The 20,605-nt window shown below is 34.7% G+C and overlaps 1 protein-coding gene across 7 annotated transcripts in view; it reads right to left on the bottom strand.

Annotated features, from left to right (window-relative positions):
• Positions 1-20,605, bottom strand: part of Erbb4 (erb-b2 receptor tyrosine kinase 4) — a 1,076,808-nt gene that overhangs the window by 278,339 nt on the left and 777,864 nt on the right. For all 7 annotated transcript variants that reach the window (XM_006989868.4, XM_016008144.3, XM_016008143.3 and 4 more), the window contains exons 13-14: positions 7,975-8,107; positions 3,253-3,346 (exon numbers count right to left, since the gene is read on the bottom strand). In XM_006989868.4, coding sequence (XP_006989930.1) covers positions 3,253-3,346; positions 7,975-8,107 — 227 coding nt within the window. The remainder of the gene's footprint in view (positions 1-3,252; positions 3,347-7,974; positions 8,108-20,605) is intronic.

Raw genomic sequence — 20,605 nt, 5'->3', positions numbered from 1 at the left:
ATTTTCACATCTCATTGACTTTTGAAGTAACTCCCTGATCATTATGGTTAAATTTATTTATACTTTAAATGAGGAATGTCATAGTGTTTCTCAGATTTAACAATATTTGATAAACATTAGTCGTTATGAATTTTTACCACAATGGAAACTTTGACAACCCTATGATGTAAAATACACACACACACACACACACACACACACACACACACACACACACACACAAATAAAAACCTCTTCTTTCTCTCTTTCCTCCCTCCCTGTCTCTTCCACCTTCATTTCATTTTTTTTATATTCCTTGCCCCTGTAACTTTCTAGTGTTTTGACTTTGTTCTCTTGACATATCAAGTCTCTATTTTCATGCTGCAGAGTGACCTTAGTCACATGGTCCCATAAGTGCTACCATGATGGAACAAAAATATTACTCTATCTACTTTTCATATCAAATAATTTTGAAGAAAATCAAGACCGTTAATTGGTTGGTATTGGGACTCTGGTTCTCATACATGTTCAGGGAGTGTCATCACAGACTTTTAATTTTTATAAAGTTGTCTAAATCTTTTAAAAGTAATTTGTCTCCATTCCTTTGGAGAACATGTAAGTAAGAAACTACACAAATATATACATCAAAAGAAATTAATAACCAGGCTATCCATTAATATAAGTTTGTGTAGCAGAAGGCAGATAAGCAGAAGCACACGGAGAGATGGTCAAGTGCTCTGAGCTCTAAACATGCAGAGTGGGATTTTAATTCTGCTCATGATAATAAGAAATTCATTAGCAATTTCAGGATTATTTTTTCATTGGTAGAATGGAGAAAAACACCTAGAAGACAATATATGGGGAAAGGCAGTACAGATGTTTCAAAGTGTGTTTGATTTCTGTTAAGTCCCACCCAGCTATAACAATGATACAGTGAGCTTTGTAATTCTCATTTTTGATTAGTAAATAACATGATCATTGAAATTTTTTCACATTTGAAAACTAGTTTAATACAATTAGAGGAATGAAGGACATATGTTGATATCTTATGCATGAAACATGATTTTTTTCTTCTTTTTATGGGCATTTGTGTTTTGTCTGCATGTAAGTCTATATAAGAGCATCAGAGCCCCCTGGAACTGGAGTTACACAGAGTTGTGAGCTGCTATGTGCATGCTGGGAATTAAATCTGGATCCTCTGGAAGAGCAACCAATGCTCCTAACCACTGAGCCATCTTTCCAGCCTGTAACATCAAACGTTTTAAAACAAATATCTCCTATGAAATTATTCTTGCAAAATATGGTGTATTGAATAATTACTTAGACTTCACCTAAGCAAATTAATTTCTTACTAGTAGGATTAATTATACTGGAAATACTACTAATCAGTAACATTTGGTTATTTTGAAATATGAAAACTTCGAGAAAGTTTGAAATATTAAAACAAGTGAGTTTCAAGATACAAAACACAAAATCATTGAGAGAAGACTAATATGAAATTCATCTCTAATGACTTCTTTGAAAAATATTTTTGAACGAGTGTTAACATGCAAAACCCAGCAATGGAGCTTGATGCAAAGCAAGAATTAAAACAACATCACACACTGAACAAAGTAAGAATGCTTCTTTGAGGTTGTTCAGAATAAGAGCGGGAATGGAAAGGAACAGGAAATTATACATGTCAAGAAAATATTAAGTCACAGAAAGTTGCAGGGGATTTCCAGGAAGCAGTGGTGCAGGAGCACCTGCAAAAATCAACAGACTAAACAGTGTGCACATGGTCAACCTGGTGAGTCACTTTCTTAAGTAGTATTTCCCTAAGCCTGTGTTTAGTATGCATTGACTAGGTCTAGAGACATCCGATGCTTCCGGACTTATCAATTGAAATAGCAATATATGGGTTATTGTAATCATTTATTTTCAAGCTTTCAAACTCTAAAAGTAACCTTGTTTTCATTCAATGACTATTGCCAAAGAGTCACCTAAATGCACAAGCCTTAAGGAACCCATGCAGACACCTCAACTGGTTTTACCAACAGACTAGGGAAACTTCTTCCTTTCTTTTGTAATGGACTATTTTTTTATGGAATCTGCAAGTCTCATGTAGGACGCCAGCTGTGTTTTCATGACTTTTCTCAGTGGAGAAACACACTGACTACTAATGACCTTGGGTATACTTTCTTAGAGGCTAAGGAACAGTAATTTGTCCTTTATACTCTCATTCTCTATGTCACATAACTGCATTTCTGTTTCTCACAGGTCTGCCTTTTCACATGTTTATTGATCTTGTGGCAGTGCTTGGAATGCATGGGTTTTCCATATCTTTTAGAGAAGGTTCCAGAGTGGCTCACTGAGGCCTGATGTAAGACTGGAGGACTCAATGATTTTTTTTATAAGTTAGTTAAAGGCTGAGTAAGTGCATGCATAGAAAACGTATGCTCTTTAGATTCTTAAATACATTTTTATGAAACTAGATTTCATTCTTGCTTATACCCAAATATTGATCCCCAAGCTAATACTAAGAGATGACTCAGTAATGGAAGAACGAAATATTTGTCTGAAGAAGGATGAATGCATCACTTTTTAATGACAAGTACAGACTGATTTCATTGCTCAGAGAAAACCAAGTGCTGGAAAACAAGGGAGAGGGGGTGTTTCCTGAGACTCAGAGCAATGTTCTCCCTAATAGAGCTTTGAATTGTGGAGAAAACTTCTCGGTCCTTAAGGCTTTCATAATGGACTTCTACTTGTTGGATCCTTCTCTCTAATACAGCATCAAGGCTATTGCTTTAGGTCCTAGCTTAGGGAGCTCACTTAGCTCCTCCTTGTATGCTCCATTCTGCCATCTGAGACATTGAATAACAGTGCTGAACTTTTCACAAAGCAACATGAACTTCTATAATCTTATTTTCTTATTCATCTGTGCTTTTTAAAACCAGCTATACAGATTTTCATTAGTTCAGTTATTATCATTTAAGTAGATCACTTGTATATCTCTCTTTCAACAGTATGTCATGTCCCAAAACAACTCTATATACTTATTCTTCTGTTCTAACACAATATTATGGGAATAAATATTTATATGATATTCAGTTTCCTAATATTTTATCATTCCTGCTAAACTGTATATTTCTAGATTGAAATATTAAACACGTTTCCCTCAGTATCCTATAAATACCAATTTAAAAGATAGATAGACCCATAGCAATGACAAAACATTTGTATACATAATACCAAAGAAGCCAACACACCCATTAACACTTTTAGGCTTACCGGTCCATGGCATGTGAGTAGTCCATCTTCCATCTTCTCACACTGGGAGTCACACTCAACACAGATGGAGCCATTTTCAAACTCTCGAAATTCCCTGTGAAAATATCAAGTGCGTGAGGAGGTGTAAGCAAACAAGCTATCAACTTAACAAATGAGGCAACATCTGCTAAGAGTCCTACTGGCAGTGTAAATTCTTGAGTTCATTTCTCTAATGTGCCAGGAGCTACAGACACATTTTCCTATGCATTAAGGAGGATGCTTTCTATGAAAAGAAAAGATATACAGCAGCCATATGGTTCTCCTTGCTCCTGATTGGATTCAACGATTGTCTCATTCTGGAAAGCTCTCTCCTGTCAGAGAGATTCTAGCACTTTCCAAAAACAGGAAATAATCTCTTTTGATGACACAGCAGAATCACTTTTACCTCTTTGAGTAAGACTATATCTGCTTGTTTCTACATAAAATACTACTTACTTTTGGTGGAAGCTTGCATTTCTAAACCACTATAGTTTTTTAATTGCTGGGCTACATAAATGTTCTCCAACCCTGTCCTTCAAAGTTGCAAGACTACTAAAATTACTTTTGGTTAAACTTCAAAACAGGCTTTGATATCTTATCCTCCTTTAAAACATCTGCCTTAGAGAATTAGAGAAAAATATCTTTTTATGCTAGATTTTATTTTCTTATTATTGATCTAATATCACAAAATTCCTTTTAGTCTAAATTCTTTTTGAAGTAATTCTATAAGGAATAAAACAAGAAATAGTTTATTTTAATGTATATGGTGAAAAACTTTATTATTGTAATTTACCATGATTGTGACTGTCTCTTTTTATATCACTACATTTTCTGTCTATATATATATTATAGGTTTTAAAGATATAATTATTGCATTTGAAGTCTAATATAAATATTTTACTTTGATAATTGAAAACCAATCATCTATACTATGTTAAAATTACATTGTTTTCACTAAAATAAAAATAAAATATTGGGTAAAATAATTTAGTGTCACTTAGAAGTCATTAACAAAGTAGGTCATTAAGTAAATTTGTATATCTAATTTATTCATAATTTTTGTCTTTGTTTCCTAACCCATCTTTTTAAACCAACACCAATATGAATAGTGTAATTATAAATCAATTAGATGTTAAATTCTAAATTATTTTCTTCCCTAAAGCTATCACTACCTTTTTCTCATTTGAAGACATAAAGTCTTAATAAACAAAGAGATTCCAAAGGGTAAACTGTATATTCTGTTGGTTAAATTAATTCTAAATCTAGATTTATATTTTATTAATTTCTAAAATTAGGGTATAATTTATTGGGCTTCCTTAGGAATTTTCTCACACATATGCCATTTTGCTTTCTTCAAAGGGATAGGAGTTAAATATGGTTTCAAAAAATAGAGCATTGGTAGATTATCTATATAAAAGCATTTACCCGCATTGTTTTAGTACTTGTACAGTCAGATATTAATTTGTTTTAGATCAAATCTTTAATGAATTTTCTGGTTTGAAACCTTAGTTATAAAAACAAGCCTTCTTTTTATGTTTCATTAACTATGAGAAATAGAAAGTCCTTAACTGAGGAAGTCTTTAGAATAAAAAGTGAAAGTGACCCAAAGGAAGGGCACTTAAATCTATGACAAGTTACAAATAATGTACAATGAAATTTTAAGAGAGTTACCAGTTTGAGATAATAGAGTCTTTGGTCATTAAAGGATTATGGTGACAAATGAAGAATGTAAGTTGCTTGCTAATAAAACATAGTCTGTGTTTTTCCCATTCTTTTACCCAATGTGTACCTCTCCACATGCCCAGTAAAGAGTAAACACAATGCCACAAGAGCAATGGAGAGACGAGCACCTTTCCTTCCTAATTTCATTACAGGGCTCCTGACTTCCTGCTGCTTTCATCAGAGCTCCTTCCTGAAATCTTGGAGAGTTACTCTGCCTTTGATCATTGTTGTAGCCGCCATTACTCTTCTTATTCCACATCCCCCAGTGACTTAACTGTGGTTTTTGCAGAGTGCCCCTCATGTGGACATGTCTTAACAAATTACAGTCTATGATACTAATGTGCTAGCATTGTCAATATTTGGACCTGGAGTGAATGCTATAAAACCGAGTCTCTAAAATCTACATCTTATACCAATAGTATTATTGGAGAATTAAACACTTGCCATTTAGTTTACTAAGTATCCTCTATAAAAGGAGAAACCATGTTTTATTCAGGTATGATTTTTAAATATGTAATTTCCATCAAAGATCATTGACTGGCACACTGATGGCTTTGTGTTGATCTCAAGGACTTAGAATGTATGCTAGTTAGGAAAAGCTTTGGGGTTTCAAGGTTCCATTATAACTACCATCTCTCCCATTTTGATTGTTCACTGTAATTACTTTCTCACTTGAATTTGGATACAAATTACACTGAATTGTTTGACTTTCTTTCTTTCTTTTTTTTGCACAGGCATGCAAAAATCCTGTATTTGTAAACAGACTTCTAATTTTTATACAGGTATTTTTATTTGACAGGTTTAATCAGTTTTTAAGATAAAATATTTTACTCAACCATTTAATAAACTCAGATTAACTAGTAAATGGGAAATCATGATAATGATATGCATAGCAAGTACTTTAACAAGACTTTATTAAGCACCTTTCATTTCACATAATCATAAATTTGGCACCATAATATTCCCATTTTTCATATAAAAATCAACTTTAGCCAATGAGGTGCCATGTGTCTCCTAGGCCCCACTACTGGAGAATTGAGGCAAGAAAATCAGGTGAGACTAGAAGTTGAAACAAGCTTGGGCAACATACCAAGTCCTCAGAGAAAGAAGAAATGGAGGAAGACTTGGAGAGAGGGAGGAAGTAAAGACAAAAGAAGGGATGGGAGGAAGGGGAATAAGGTTGGAAGAGTAGGTGGGAGACAGAAACAAGAAAAGAAAAAAACATCAGTATAAAGCTTAAAGGCAGATTCATTTTTCTCAAAGGCAACCATAACCAGCTACGTAGGTAAGACAAGAGAAATCAGAGGACACTACAGATGGGGGAATGTTTGAGAAATCCTCACGGAGCAGACAAGAACTGAAAACAAACTTTAGTATGCTTCTAAAACAATTATATTTCATGGGGTTTACTGTAATGAAAAACACTTTAATAATTTAAATTTCTTTGACATATTTTATTTAATGCTGTAAAGCTAGAGGTTGTTAAATCTGAAAATAAAAATAAAAAAGTCTAGCTGATTGGGTTTCAAGAAGCCACAGTTTTTGTTGTTGTTGATGTTTGTTTTTGTTTTGCATCCATTAGTCTGTAGAAATGCAACACAGAATTGAACATATAGCTATGTATTTCTATGTTTTATATTTCAGACAATAGTAATACTAGAATACTTAAGAAAAATAACATTCTGGAAAGAATCAGACTGCCTGTACTCTACTCCTCACTTGATTATTCAGTCAATCCATGATTTTAGCTGATACTATAATAGATCTGTCCTCATTGTCCATCATGTGCTGCTGATAGAGAAAATGATTTCTCGATACCCCATCTCCTAAGAAATACATGCCTGTATAATAATGTCTTTCTGCAGCTAACTTGAGCTTAGTGAACTAAATTCTGGTAAAATTCACTTTAATGACATCATTTGCTAGACAGGTGTGTATTTTGATTTGAGGTACTTTATTTAGAGGACTGTCCTTCCATAGCAATATGAAGAGGCCTGAATACAATCCCATGGGGCAGGATCTATTGATTACCAAAGTTACAAGCTGGTTATATCTTACAAAGTTCTAAGCTAAACTATTTCCTATTATTAAATTCTTATTTTAAGTTACTTTTAATGTAAACTTAGGTTTTCATCTGTTACCTCATTTTATAGAGAAAAATTTCCTGTGTCATTTTTAAGAAGATATATATATATATATATATATATATATATATATATATATATATATATATGTTTTTATAGTACAAACATGAAGTATAACACTAGTGGCATCAGCTATCATGAAATTAGTTGTCAAAATGAGGAAATTCATGAAGAACATAAGAAATGAAACAAAGACCTTCAAAACTGTAGTTTCCAAAGCTGCCAAAAGTACTTTCATTGAGCTATACGAGAAAAAACTGACTTAGGAACAGCCCTGAGAAATGTATTACCACACTAATGAAGGGCAATTATGATGCATAAAATTGTGCTATGATAGAGTGTTTTTAGGGGCATGAAATGCCACAGTAGAGGATGGATACTAGGTTTTCTTGCAGGCAATGTGATGGTTGCAGAACCACAGGAAATTAAAAGTACTGGTGAAAGCAGTGCTTTTTAGGAAGTGGCAGAGCACATTTCAAATCCTCTTCAATGTAAATCATAGATGTAGTTTTTCTACAGCCCTCACCAGTAGTCAAAGACATAGAGACATATGCTGTTCCTCATGTGGAAATAAGGCCACTCAACCTGGGTGGAGAAAAATCAGGAGCTCTACCATCACGCTAGGTGAAAAGTGGAAGGAAGTACCAGAGTTCTTATTTCAAGGGAAAATTAGTTTTCTTTAACACAACTTTGTATCTCTTCTCTTGATTACAGGTGCTCCTGAAAAAAAATCTTGATAAACTCCTTCTAAATTCTTACCCTTTTTCTAAAGCTCAGATTTTTGCTTTCATCAGTAGCTCATAGCTCATGAGTTTAAGGTGGCATTGTGGTCTCTTACCCATCATAGAGGTTACAAGACTCTATGCAGATTTTCCCCCTGCTGAAGCGCCGGCATGATAGGCACTGGTCTGGCCCAGGTCCCCAACAGCCATCATTTGAACACAGGTGATTGCACACCATCCCTTCAGCAGCTGCAAGACACACCAAAATCAACAGGAAATAATCAAAGGGTATGTTAAAACTTATCATCCATTGTAAACAAGCTGAATAGCATTTTTTATTAAAAAGGATATTTAATTAAAATATAATTACATTTACTTTCCCCTTTCCCTGTCCTCCCTTAAAATCATCCCAAGTTCCTATTTTACCCTCTCAAATTGTAATGGAATTTTTTTATTATTACTGTCACACACACACATATATGCATAAAATATGAATACAGTGTGCTGAATAGTTTTCAATGAGTTAGTTTAAGAGCTAAGGGTCAAACTACTTTGGGTGCCTGCCCAATTGCCATCCTCCATTCTTCCTTCAACTTCTTCCACATTGCACAGTTGCTATGTAACTATAGCAAAGTAGCCTTTTCCACAAGTCTAAACAAAATCCTTTTTATCTAGTTAAACACAAAGGGAGAACAGGTGGTTGATACAAATTATCCAAAGTAAAGAGCAAATGATGCCTTTTCCAAGCCAAAATTTTGTCTCACTAATACACCAAATATACCTCATTTCAACTCTATATGAGGGGTTTTAGAAAGAGGTAGAAGAATTATATCATTAGCAAAATTATTTTTAAAGTAAGGGGCAGTGAGTAAGATATAGAGAATATAGGAAGACGGAGAAATTATAGAAATAGCATAGGAAAAATTGGGTCATTGGTTAGGAGGACTTGCCAAGTCTGATGACCTGCATTCCATCCAAGAGATCTGACTACCCAAGCAATTTCCCTGGTTACCATAGGAACCTTGGTATGTACACATATGAATGCGCAACACACAATAAATGAGTAAATTAAAAGTTATGAATAGAAATAAAAATAATTTTACAGGTATTGTCCACTGTATTACTACGGTGTTAATAAAGTTAGGCTACATATAGAAACATGTACAAAGAATATTCAGCAAACTGAAATAATTAATTACTCATGAGGAAATGTACCAATTAAAGTATTAACAATAGTCCTATATATATATAGCTCTCCATTCTCGTTGTTATTATGGTTCTCATCTGCTGATACCCCTCCTCTAGCCCACTGCTAATCTTGTGTTTTGTTTTTCAGAGTTAATAGAAATAGACCATACGACCTTGCACATATTAAGCAAGCACTCTATTACTGAACTATACCCCCAGTCTTTGACACAGGAGCTCAGTAAGTTACCTAGGCTGGTCTTGAACTTGCTCTGTAGTTCAAACTGGCCATGATCATCTGATTGCCCTATGTAATTCCCGAGAGTTTTATGCCTACACCATAGTTTAGTATTTTTTGTTGTTTCGATTTTGATTGGAGAAATACCAAAGACTTTGGAGGCCTTGTTTTAAGTTTTCTACTTAAATTTTGCCATTGGTGTTCTCATTTAGAATAAACGTTTATCCAGTATAGTATTAGTGCATAGCAATTTTGTTAACAGGATGCCATGTATCGAATAAGAACAAAGACTTCAATTCCTGGTCTGCATATCTGAACTTACCTGAGGCATCTGGAGTGCAGCATGACTTTCATGAAAAGTTAAGAATTCTCAAGATAAAAGTGAAAAAAAAAGCCGGGCGGTGGTGGCGCACGCCTTTAATCCCAGCACTCGGGAGGCAGAGGCAGGCGAATCTCTGTGAGTTCGAGGCCAGCCTGGTCTCCAAAGCGAGTTCCAGGAAAGGCGCAAAGCTACACAGAGAAACCCTGTCTCGAAAAACCAAAAAAAAAAAAAAAAAAAAGTGAAAAAAAAAAAAAACCAAACAAAACTTCCCTATCTTTCCATTAGTCACCAATTTTACCAATATAAAACTATTGTATGCCATGGAGCCGAGTTCCAAGGCTACACACAGGGTACATAGAATAAACCACAGCATAGAAAAATCTAATTTAGGACTTTCTTATCTCAGGGGTATTTCTAGAGCACCAAACTTTTTTTTTATCTGTGGGTCTTTATAAATAAGTTTCTATCTATCTGAGGAAAAAAGAGTCATACATGTTCTGTGGGTCAATTTTTTTTACTCTAGTTCTGATTTTTCTCAGCTCTGATTCCCTAGCTCTTCTTCCTACATCGCTATATACACATTTCCACCAGGAGACTCTTGCGATAATGAGAAAAGTTACAAGGCTATCTCTCAAGGTCATTGCACATGTCTTGAAAAATGATAAGGAGCAAAAATATCTACCACAGCAGCACATAGGTGGGCACATGATACTTGGCACATTCCCTGGGCAGTGGAATCTTCAGGTAGCTTGACATAAAACTATTTTTCTCTGAACTTGGTTAATTGGTTAGTTATTATTTGGGACCTAAATAATAAACAGTGAGTTAGTCAGAACTTGAATTTTATATCATAAACTGAGATTAGAAGTTTGTGCAGAGTGTTAATTGCTAAAAGTATACTAGAGAAAGCTGCTGGTCCCGTTATCAATTGGACCTGGCAGGGGAAGTTGGCAAGCAATTCAGGTCACTATTGTCTCTGAAGGACTTTGATTCAATAACCCAGAAATTTTGTAATTCCATCCTTGTGTATAATCTGTGAAAGTCCAACTAGCAATCTATCTACAGACAAGCCAATATGCCTTGTCAGCTTAGCTAATGATAGATAATAGGCTTCTAAGTCTTACAGTCCACGAGGAATAGTAGATCTAGATATGACACATATTCTAGTCTATTTCTATACATCAAAAATATACAGCTTAATGAGAAGTCATCTTCTTGACCATCTATAAGTATATGCGCCCATAAGATTGAGATGCAATCATGAGATTACATATACACATTACATGAAAATACATGCTAGTGGGGAGATACCATAGCTGCTTTTGCACATGTGAAATTACAGACTGAAGCAAAAGTTTTCAGAGTCAGTAGTCCATAAGCCTTGCTTCACTAGGTTATCCCATTAAAGAATTATTCACCTAGTAGATTGGTATCTGAATTATCAATTGCTGTATGCTGCATTTGTGTCTTGGCCTGCAATAGCTCATGACACAAAACATAGGTTTTCAGACAAGAGCATTTGTGATTTGTGTTTGGATAGAGTGAACATGAACTGCAAGCATACCAGGTATCATGAAAATCAGCTCCTCCAGCATATACTTGAGAAAGTAAGCTGCTTATATTTTCTTGTTGAGTGGTTTAAAAACAACAACCTAAACTGTCCAATTCATATCACCTTTGCTCAAATCCTAAGACTAAGGGCTATTTACTTTAGTCCATGTAATATATTAAGATTGACAGATTTATCTAGACACATTAATACTTTATACTTGTGTAACTGATTATAAAATTATTTTTAGATCAACCATGAATTTGGTAACAATAGTTAGATAAAATATTTTCTGCCGGTACCTGATTTATTGATTCTATTATTCTTGGGGAGAATCTGTGAACTAAAATCTCCTCAAAGGAAAGATCAAGTGGGTTATTCCCACCTGAAGCTATGCACTGGGCCAAAGAAGGGATGTTCCATAAATAGAGGAGGACTGGGCTTCAGTCAAAGGTATACAAGTAGCTGTGCTCCCCTACTAGAACCTCCAAACAAGATCCTATGAATGTCTTAATACTGAATGGGCCAGCTATTAGAAAAGGGGGCTTAGTTGAAGAAAGAAAATGTTCACTGGTAGTGTACCCTTGGCAGGTATAACTTTTATACAGCCCTTCTCTCCCCCTCTCTTTCTGCTTCCTGGATGTGTAGAGGTGAACAGCTTTATTCTAGTCCATGATCCTCTCCCCATGACTTTCTGAACCACCATAGCCTAAGACCAGTAGATCCAATGGTTGATGAAGATTTCTGATAGTGTGAGATAAAAATATTTTTTTTCCTTTAATGTGATTTTTCTCGTGTATCTTAACAATGAAAAAGATGACCAGCCCAGATATTATTAAATCTGAAGTTTACAACTTGTTGCGACATGTATACACAATTACAAACTACTTCCACTGTCCAGAAATAAATGTATTGATCATCTGTAAAAGATTTCATTTCACCTACGGAACCACTCATGCCTGATCATCTCCTTCAGACAATCCCAGGTTACATCTGTTACTATGGTTATTGGTAGTTCAAAATTTTTTCTATAAATGGAGTTGTACAGTATGCCTGTCTTTTATTACATTTATTTCACTCTATGGAATTACATTCAGAATGGTTCATGATCTTTTATTAATAGTTCACTCATTTTTAGCCCTACATGTATTTCTTTATGTGTATACATTATAATTTTCTAATCCATTCACTTACTGGCAGATATTAAGGGAGTTTTCCATTTTTGGCTATTAGAACTTACAATATCATGAATATCTATCCTAGTTACGAAGAAAAATTTTGTGTTTCTTGGGTAAATACTTAGATATAAAATGACTGAATATTATGGTGAGCCATCAGGAAACTGTCAAATTCTCATCCAAAGTAGTTTTTCCATTTATTTTGGTTTATTTATTTAGTATTCATACAATAGCTTGCATATCTATATACCTATTATTTATTTAATATTTAGCATATATATGTATATATACATACATACACAAACATATATATTTACACACACACACACACACACAGCTGAAGCCTAATAAAACAATACACCTGTCCATGATGTATTCTATGTTGGGTTCAAAGACCTCGGATACAAGAAGAACAATGTCAGAGCTGCTTTGTTCAAGTCTAAGCCCAGAGAATAAGCAGTAATGTGGTCCCAGTCACATCCCAATGGCAGGAGAAGACCACGTTCTGGTAAAATAGGTAAATACAGATAAGTTCCTTTCCTCCATTTTTTTTCTAATCCTTAAAGGAACAGATATTGCCCCTCCATTGTGGTGGTAATCTAATTGTACTGAAATATTATTTTGATTGTATGTTAATAAATAAAGTTGTCCGGGGGTCAGAGCTATTAGAGCCATAGCAAGAGTGTGGCAGTGGTGGCACATGCCTTTAATCCCATAGATATCTGTGTGTTCAGGGATATAGCCAGCATTGGAGACATATGTCTTTAAGACCTAGGGGGCTGTACATTCAGACAGTGACGAGGCAGTCACGTGTTTGGGTTTACAACCAATGAGAAGGCAGAGTGACTGGAAAATCGATTTACAGACAGGAAGTAGCTCTCTTTCGAGAAGCTGGGACAGCAGGAGGAAGGGTGAGATTTTAGCTCTGAGCTCTGACCTCTCAGCTTTCTCTTTTACATTGTTTCTGTGTTTCTTATTTAATAAGACGGTTGGTTACATCTACACTCCATTGTAAACAGAAGAAACTGCTTCTCTCAGTCTAATAGTTCGAATACTAAAGTCATCCAAAACCACTCTCACAGACACAGCCAAAATAATGTCTAAAAAAATATCTTGTCATTTTAGTGTTAATTAAAGCATACAAGAATTTAATTATTACAGGCTGATATATAACTAAATGAGTTATAGGACTATAACAATGAACTGAGAGCCAGAATAACAAATTGGAGGAAACAGTGTAATGGAAGAAATGGTTTATTTTGGGTCTCCGTTCATTGTTATAGTCTATCACGGTGGGAAAAATCACATCAGAGTAAATCTATAGACAAGAGGCAAAGAAAGATTAACAGCTACTGCTGCCCAGTATCCTTTCTCCATTTACATAGTAAAGGATCCCAGCCAGAGAATGGTGCTGCTCACAGTGAGTCAGTCAGTCTTTCCATCTCAATGAAAACAAACAAGAAAATCTCCCAGATCCTTTTTCTGAGACTTAATGCAAATGCTTTTCACAGGTGTGCATGAAGGTTTTTCTCCTAGAAGATTCTAGACTTCATCAGGTTGATGATGAACACCAACCATCACTGGAGTGCTGTAATAACTGATCCTATAAATATTTTGCAGACTTGTTTGTGAGGCTGTAATTTTAACTTTTTTTTAAGGAAAAAAAACATTCTTTTTATTTTATTCAGGTCATATTGGTTATATGGTAGGATCATTTTCAGTAAGATTTTCTTTCTTAAGCTGTTAAAATGTTTTTCTAGAGTTGTTTCATTTTATATTCTCAACAGTAGAGCATTCAATATTCTACTTTTATGAATCTTTCATTTCAATACATATTATGATATCTCATTGTCTAATTCAAATTTCTATGAAAATTTAATAACACTTAACCAGTTATAAGTACATGTGTATATAATATATATTTACATATAACAATCTCTCTGTTCATCTATCTATTATCTGTAATCTACTTAAAATTTATCATCTATCTATAATCATCATTTATATACTAACTTTCCATTCATACATCCATACATCCACCCACCCATTCATCCATCCATCTATTCATCTATCTATCTATCTATCTATCTATCTATCTATCTATCTATCTATCTATCTATCTATCTATCTACCTATTTCTTATCTATTATCATCTATGCATCTGATAATTTTTCTTATCTAATTAGAACTTTTTCTCATAATTTGTAACTTGGACTTTTCTCTTTTTAGTAAGAAAGTTTGCAGAACAAATTAAAAACAACAAAAAACAAAAAAAACAACCACCTTTGGGCAGTTTCTCAGTATATAGTCCAGACTGGCTTTGAATTTTTGATCTTCTTGCCTCAGCCTCTTCACTGTTGAGATTATATGAGTGCCTTCATGTTCAGCTCTTTTTCGTTCTATTTTTTCTTTGTTTTCCTTTTGTAAAGGAAAAAGTCTTTTATTGTTGGGAATTTGGATTGGTGCATTTCACAGTGATTGATCACTGAACCATATCCCAACTTCTCTTAAGCCATTTACTAGGATGTTGAGGCTTCTAATTATAGCTTTGTGAGAATGGAAGTAACACCACTATCTACTACTTTGCCAGTCTGGGTCAGTGAAGTTGGGACTGTGGATTTTTTTGTTTGTTTGTTTGTTTGTTTGTTTGTTTTTTCTTGTAGAGTTTAGCCAGAACACAGTCATTATTACCTAAATGGTATCTATCATGTTAGGTGATTCAGTTTTCTGAGATTTAGAGCAGAAAGAACTGACTTTATGGTAGTATTTTAGTTCTTCACAAGTTGGCATACTTAAGTTGCCTGTTGCTAGGCATCCATATTTGAGACACATGAAAAAGAAAATTCAGTCAACTCTTAGAATCCAAATTCTCAAATCCATCTGAATCTTCTTTCTTCTTTCAGAGTATTGTATTGTTTAACATATGGTGCTCATGGTTTGATCATGTATCAAGCATGATTGAATGTTTTTATATGAATCAATGCTCTTTGTTAATGAAAAGTAATAATATTGTTTTTATGAACATCCATTATATGTGTATTTCTTACTTTCATATTCCAATTTTATCATATATAAAGCTTATACATACTTTCTGTGGTATTAAAATTTTTTATCAGAATTATGAAGAAGAAAACCTCACTTATTAAGAGAACAATTTGCGAAGACAATGGGGAAATTTAAAACAATAGTATGTAATTGTCATGAATCAGAGTCTTTGTACTCATTCATTATCTTTGGGTCTTCCTGTTATCACAATCAATTTGTCAAATCCATTGTGTATCAAATCCTAAGCCCTCGGCTGCCTCTTGGTTTCCTCTTTAGGGAGCAGTCAAGCCTGCAGAATCTATTTAACATTGTCTGTTTCATGGTGGTTCTTCATTTTTGGTCCATTTTTACCATTCTGCATTATTTTATTTTTAAGGTTTAATACTATTTTATCCTTGCACCTAGCGTCCCCTCCTTTCAGAGGTGACAGAACTTTACCATATGTGGAAACATAAAACTGCTGGGATTTTCTGTTGTTCTTTCACATTATTTGACCTGAATGCTTTGGCTTCACCAAGATCCCACCTCCTTTCTGCTCTCCATTACTTATTATTATTCTGGTGTCTAATAGCATAGTACCTTTGAATCAAGGCAACAGAACCTCATGAAAGAAAAACAATACTAAACAAACAAACAAACAAAAATCATAATACCTACTTTTGACTCATTCTTTCCAAACAACTAAGTGGAACTGAAGACTGGAAGATTATTTCCTATAAAGTGAAAGTAAAGAAAGTGCCTCCAAAAGGTGTAAAACAAAAGGCCAGGGAAGCTGCTTCTTCTTTGAAATTCTTAAGAGAGAAAAGTTTCGATCATCACCAAGAAGTCAACACACATCTGACCGACCTCCCAGAGCAGTCACCATGTGAGGAGCAGAAGACCCGTTCACTGGCTTAGAGTTCATAAGGCCATTGTTGGCCTCTCTAAAGAAACTTTAGCATTGTAGTTATCAGGGAACCTTTCCCTTTCTCTGTGTTTTCTCTGGAAGCTGTAAAATAGATTTTTCTTGATCTTGTCTGAATTGTACCTGTCTATTAAACATTTGGAGAGATAATAATGTGCTTAGTATTTCGACCTTTGTAGAGAATATTGAAGCTGCTTCCATTAAAATAGAGATGAGTTTAAAATAATGAATTTTGCCACAGTGCTGCATGTGTGGCAGTAAATGGATTAGCTCAAAAATATTGAAATTGAGCACCTGTCTACGGGCACAAAGGCACGAAAATTTTCTTTCAATGCAGAGCAAATGTAACTACTATGTTGGTATTATTTATCATACATTGAAGCATGGATTTTACTTAGAATGGATTTAGACAGGTAGCATTAATCTTTTTTTTAATGCTGAAAACTTTATTTAATATAGAGAAGTTAAGCTTTCCTGATAAGACAGACATAGGTTCAAATCTTTATTGCCTCATGAGCCATGTTGCCACGGGCAATTACTTTCCTGCTACAGCTTTGTAAAATGAATAATATCACCCTTTTAGGATTAAGGTGAACACGATCATAATATTAGTATAGTATTTATTACACAGTTGGGCACTTTAAATAAACAACCAACAAATTAATTGATAAGAAATTTTTAAAAATGAAAATGTATTCACATACTTACTAGTAAAAGTATTTGTTTAGAAACCCTTTTCATCATGGACAATGTAAATCTGTTACCTCACAGGAGGTATATCTACTTCTGTGCATTGATAGTGGATCAATAATCCTGTTTGTATTTGCAATTCTGTTTGTATTTGATAGGTAACCAACATGACAGTACCGTATAAGGTAGTGATAGATTTTAGCATTATTCTCACTATTGAAAAGATGGCATTTGACAGTGACCAGAATGAGCAACATGTCTGCTGAGAGGTTTAAGAAAACAGGAAGAATTAAAGCAGAAGGGTCTATGGGCAATTATAAATTACAACTTTAGCGAAGAGATTCCAAGGAAGGAACTACAGTAATGTTTTCAGAGACTAGGCTGAACATAGGCAGAGGTTCCTGGGAAGCTCTTGAAGTAGATGGGGCTGGGTTATCAGGTTATCTTAAAAGGCTAAATGAGCTGTGTAAAAGTATTGGCAATTTTTTTAAAGCAAGAGACAACAACAACAAAACAGAACAAGAATAACAACAGAACCCATCTGATTCACTTAGAAACGCATGCATCCAGTCATATTAATGGGACCAACTTGAGAACATGTTTTGACAGTTGGTGAAATGGACATAATAATGTTAATTTAGTTAAGACCTAATCAAAGCATATCAGTTTTATCCATGATACAAAATCTGGAAGATAGAAGGTGGAACTCTCTTAACTCTAAGGTCTTTTTTAGTCAATCAGGATCATCCTTTTAATTTCATAAAGATTGAGAGATGTCTAGGAAAAAAGCAGCCTCAAGCAAATGCAAGTATAAAGTCCCGGTGGGAGATTCTGAACACCTGGTCCAGCAGAACCTGAGAAACTAAGTTGTCTAAAACAACATAAATATAGTCTTGTAGTTCTGGATATCAAAATCAAAAATGTATCTCATTCAAGGTAACATAAAGACTAATACCTTCTTGAGGCTCCATGAGTTGAGTTTTTCTTTGACTCTTTCAGTTTTTAGAGGCTCTTTTGACATCCCATGAGTTGCAGATACATAATTACATTATTTGCGTCTGTGGTCACAGGATCTTTTTCTTTACTACAGTCAATTTCACCTCTAACAATGAATGACACATTTGATTGTATTCTTGCCTCATCCTGATAACCTAGGGTAATGGTCATGTCTTTAAATCTACACCATCTGTGGGTTCCCTCTATCTTTTATGGTAACATTCAAAGGTTGTGGATTATATGTGTCTATCCTTGGGGGCATTATTTCCTCCAGAGCAGATGCTAAGTGGTACTGCAGTAAGTCTGTGGTTAACAAAATTTAAATAAATACCGAGGAGGAGGATACTATTGCATTTACATGATATGAAGTGTCTAAAAATATTCAATGGGTGCTCCATGAACAAACTATGAAAGGAGGATCGCCACAATATGCCACTGGTCAGACGGGGAAGGTGAAACAGATGTTTGTAGCTGGAGAGTTTCTCTCCGGGTTTAGCGAAGCCCAGGCAGTCCCGCAGCCCACTTATAAAATAAACACACAGATGCTTATATTATTTAAACTGTTTGGCCTAATGGCTCAAGTTTCTTGCTATCTAGTTCTTCTATCTTAAATGAACGCATTTCTATTAATCTATATCTTGCCATGAGGCATACCGGTACTTTACATCCTGCTCCTCATCGAGGAGGCTGGCAGCGTCTCTCCTCCTTAGCCTCCCACTTCCCAGACTTCTCTCTCTTTGTCCCACCTATGCTTCTTGCCTGGCTACTGACTGGCCAATCAGCATTTTATGTATCAGTCAATCATCCACAGCAGATGTTAGTGATAGCATGCTCAGCTTCAGGTTTCTTAATAACTCTGGCCTGTCACCTGGCTATGACTTGGGCATGAAACTCTGAAAGTAGGAATTGAGAGGAATGAAATGCAGCAGAAATTAGACATTATAAAAATCTTCAAATACTGCTTATATAGTGAATACATTATAAAGTGCCACCAAGAAAGAATATTAAACTGTAGAAAGTTAAATAAGTATTTTACTGAAACTCGTAAGTGAATAAAAGCTAGTAACATAATATATTCTATATGTGTACTATAATTACTCAATAAGTAACTATCATTAAATATCCCTTTTACTGAGTGGGAGAATTTTTAGTAATTACAAAATAAAAACACTACTTAAAGGATATTTTTAAAAGTTTGTTGTTTTATGCTGTCTTCTAAATTTGTCCTGAAATGTGTTCTAAGTCACTCAACTGCAGATTTTCCTATTCTGAGTCCTTTTTAAGGGAGCAAACCTCCACAATAAGAAATTAATTGTCCAGTCCGTATGTTTTTAAGAATTTTTATTTTATCCATTTTAGTGTTTGAGAATTTCATACATGAATATAATATTTACTTCATTTTCTTTTCCATTTCATCCACTCCAATTCCTCCAGGGCTATCTTGTTGTTTCTTAGTTTGAGACTCCATGTTTAATTATTATTTTTAATGTACACACACACACACACACACACACACACATATATATATATATATATATATATATATATATATATACACATATATGTATATAACCTTATGAGTTCATTTAGTATTACTCCTTTGCATAGGTATAGGTATCTAGAAATGACCACTTAGAATTGGATAACCTGGCTCATACATAGAGATAACTGATTCTTCCCTTTAAAGCAGTCATTTATTGCCCATAGCTCTTCATCTCTGGGTTAAGCCCTTGTGAGTTGTTTCCCATCTACATTGGGATGTCAACTGTCATCATACAGCTCTTGTTTACGTGACCATCTTTTTAAGATGTAATGGTCACATCTCACCACTACATATACTTGTATATAACACATGATATGGAAAGTAATAGGAGAAGAGACAAAGTAGTGTTTCCCATAGACACCTGTCTCATTATGGTGTGGTACATACAAAGAATGTAGAATTAGGGACCACACAACACAAATGTTTCTGTTAGTTTCCAAGAGTTTTGCTGATAAAACATCATCGCCTGCATGGCTTAACATGACAGAAAACTGATGTTTTATAAACTTCAAAGCCAGAAACATGCAAAATCAAGGTCTTAGGCAGTTATTTCTTTCTTATTATTTTTTTGTGAGGCAGATCATGACTCTGACCTAACTTCCTGTGGTGCCAGCCACACTTTGGTTTTATTAGCTTATGACTGTATCACTCCAATTATGTTCATCTTCTCTCTAAATTGTCACATGGTATTTCCTCTAACTGTCATGTTTCTTCTAAGTATACTAGTCACTGATTAATATTTTAATCTACTTGTATAACTTCATTTTAACATAATTTGTATCATATCTTCAATTATTTGAAGTCAGATTCTATGATACAACTGGTCAGGATATTCCAAGGTCTTTGGGTGGGGCCAGGGGGCAACACAAAGCACAGAGCTTCACAGAAGAGTCTCTGGCAATTGAAGCCCAGGCTCCTGTATTTTAATGTTCAACAGCTTTATCTTCAAAATATTGTAGCCACTCATCTAGAGGCAAGTCAGGTTACAGCACTGTCCTGTGAAATGGAAACTGAAACCTGCTGTAGGGCTGGCTTTTATCACTGAGACGTTCTTGATGCCTTTAGACATTTCAGGTTAAAAAATAGAAGAGATCTCA

Source organism: Peromyscus maniculatus, chromosome 13, assembly GCF_049852395.1.
Source record: "Peromyscus maniculatus bairdii isolate BWxNUB_F1_BW_parent chromosome 13, HU_Pman_BW_mat_3.1, whole genome shotgun sequence".
Lineage (NCBI taxonomy): Eukaryota > Metazoa > Chordata > Mammalia > Rodentia > Cricetidae > Peromyscus > Peromyscus maniculatus.
This window is presented reverse-complemented; position numbering and strand designations above follow the sequence as displayed.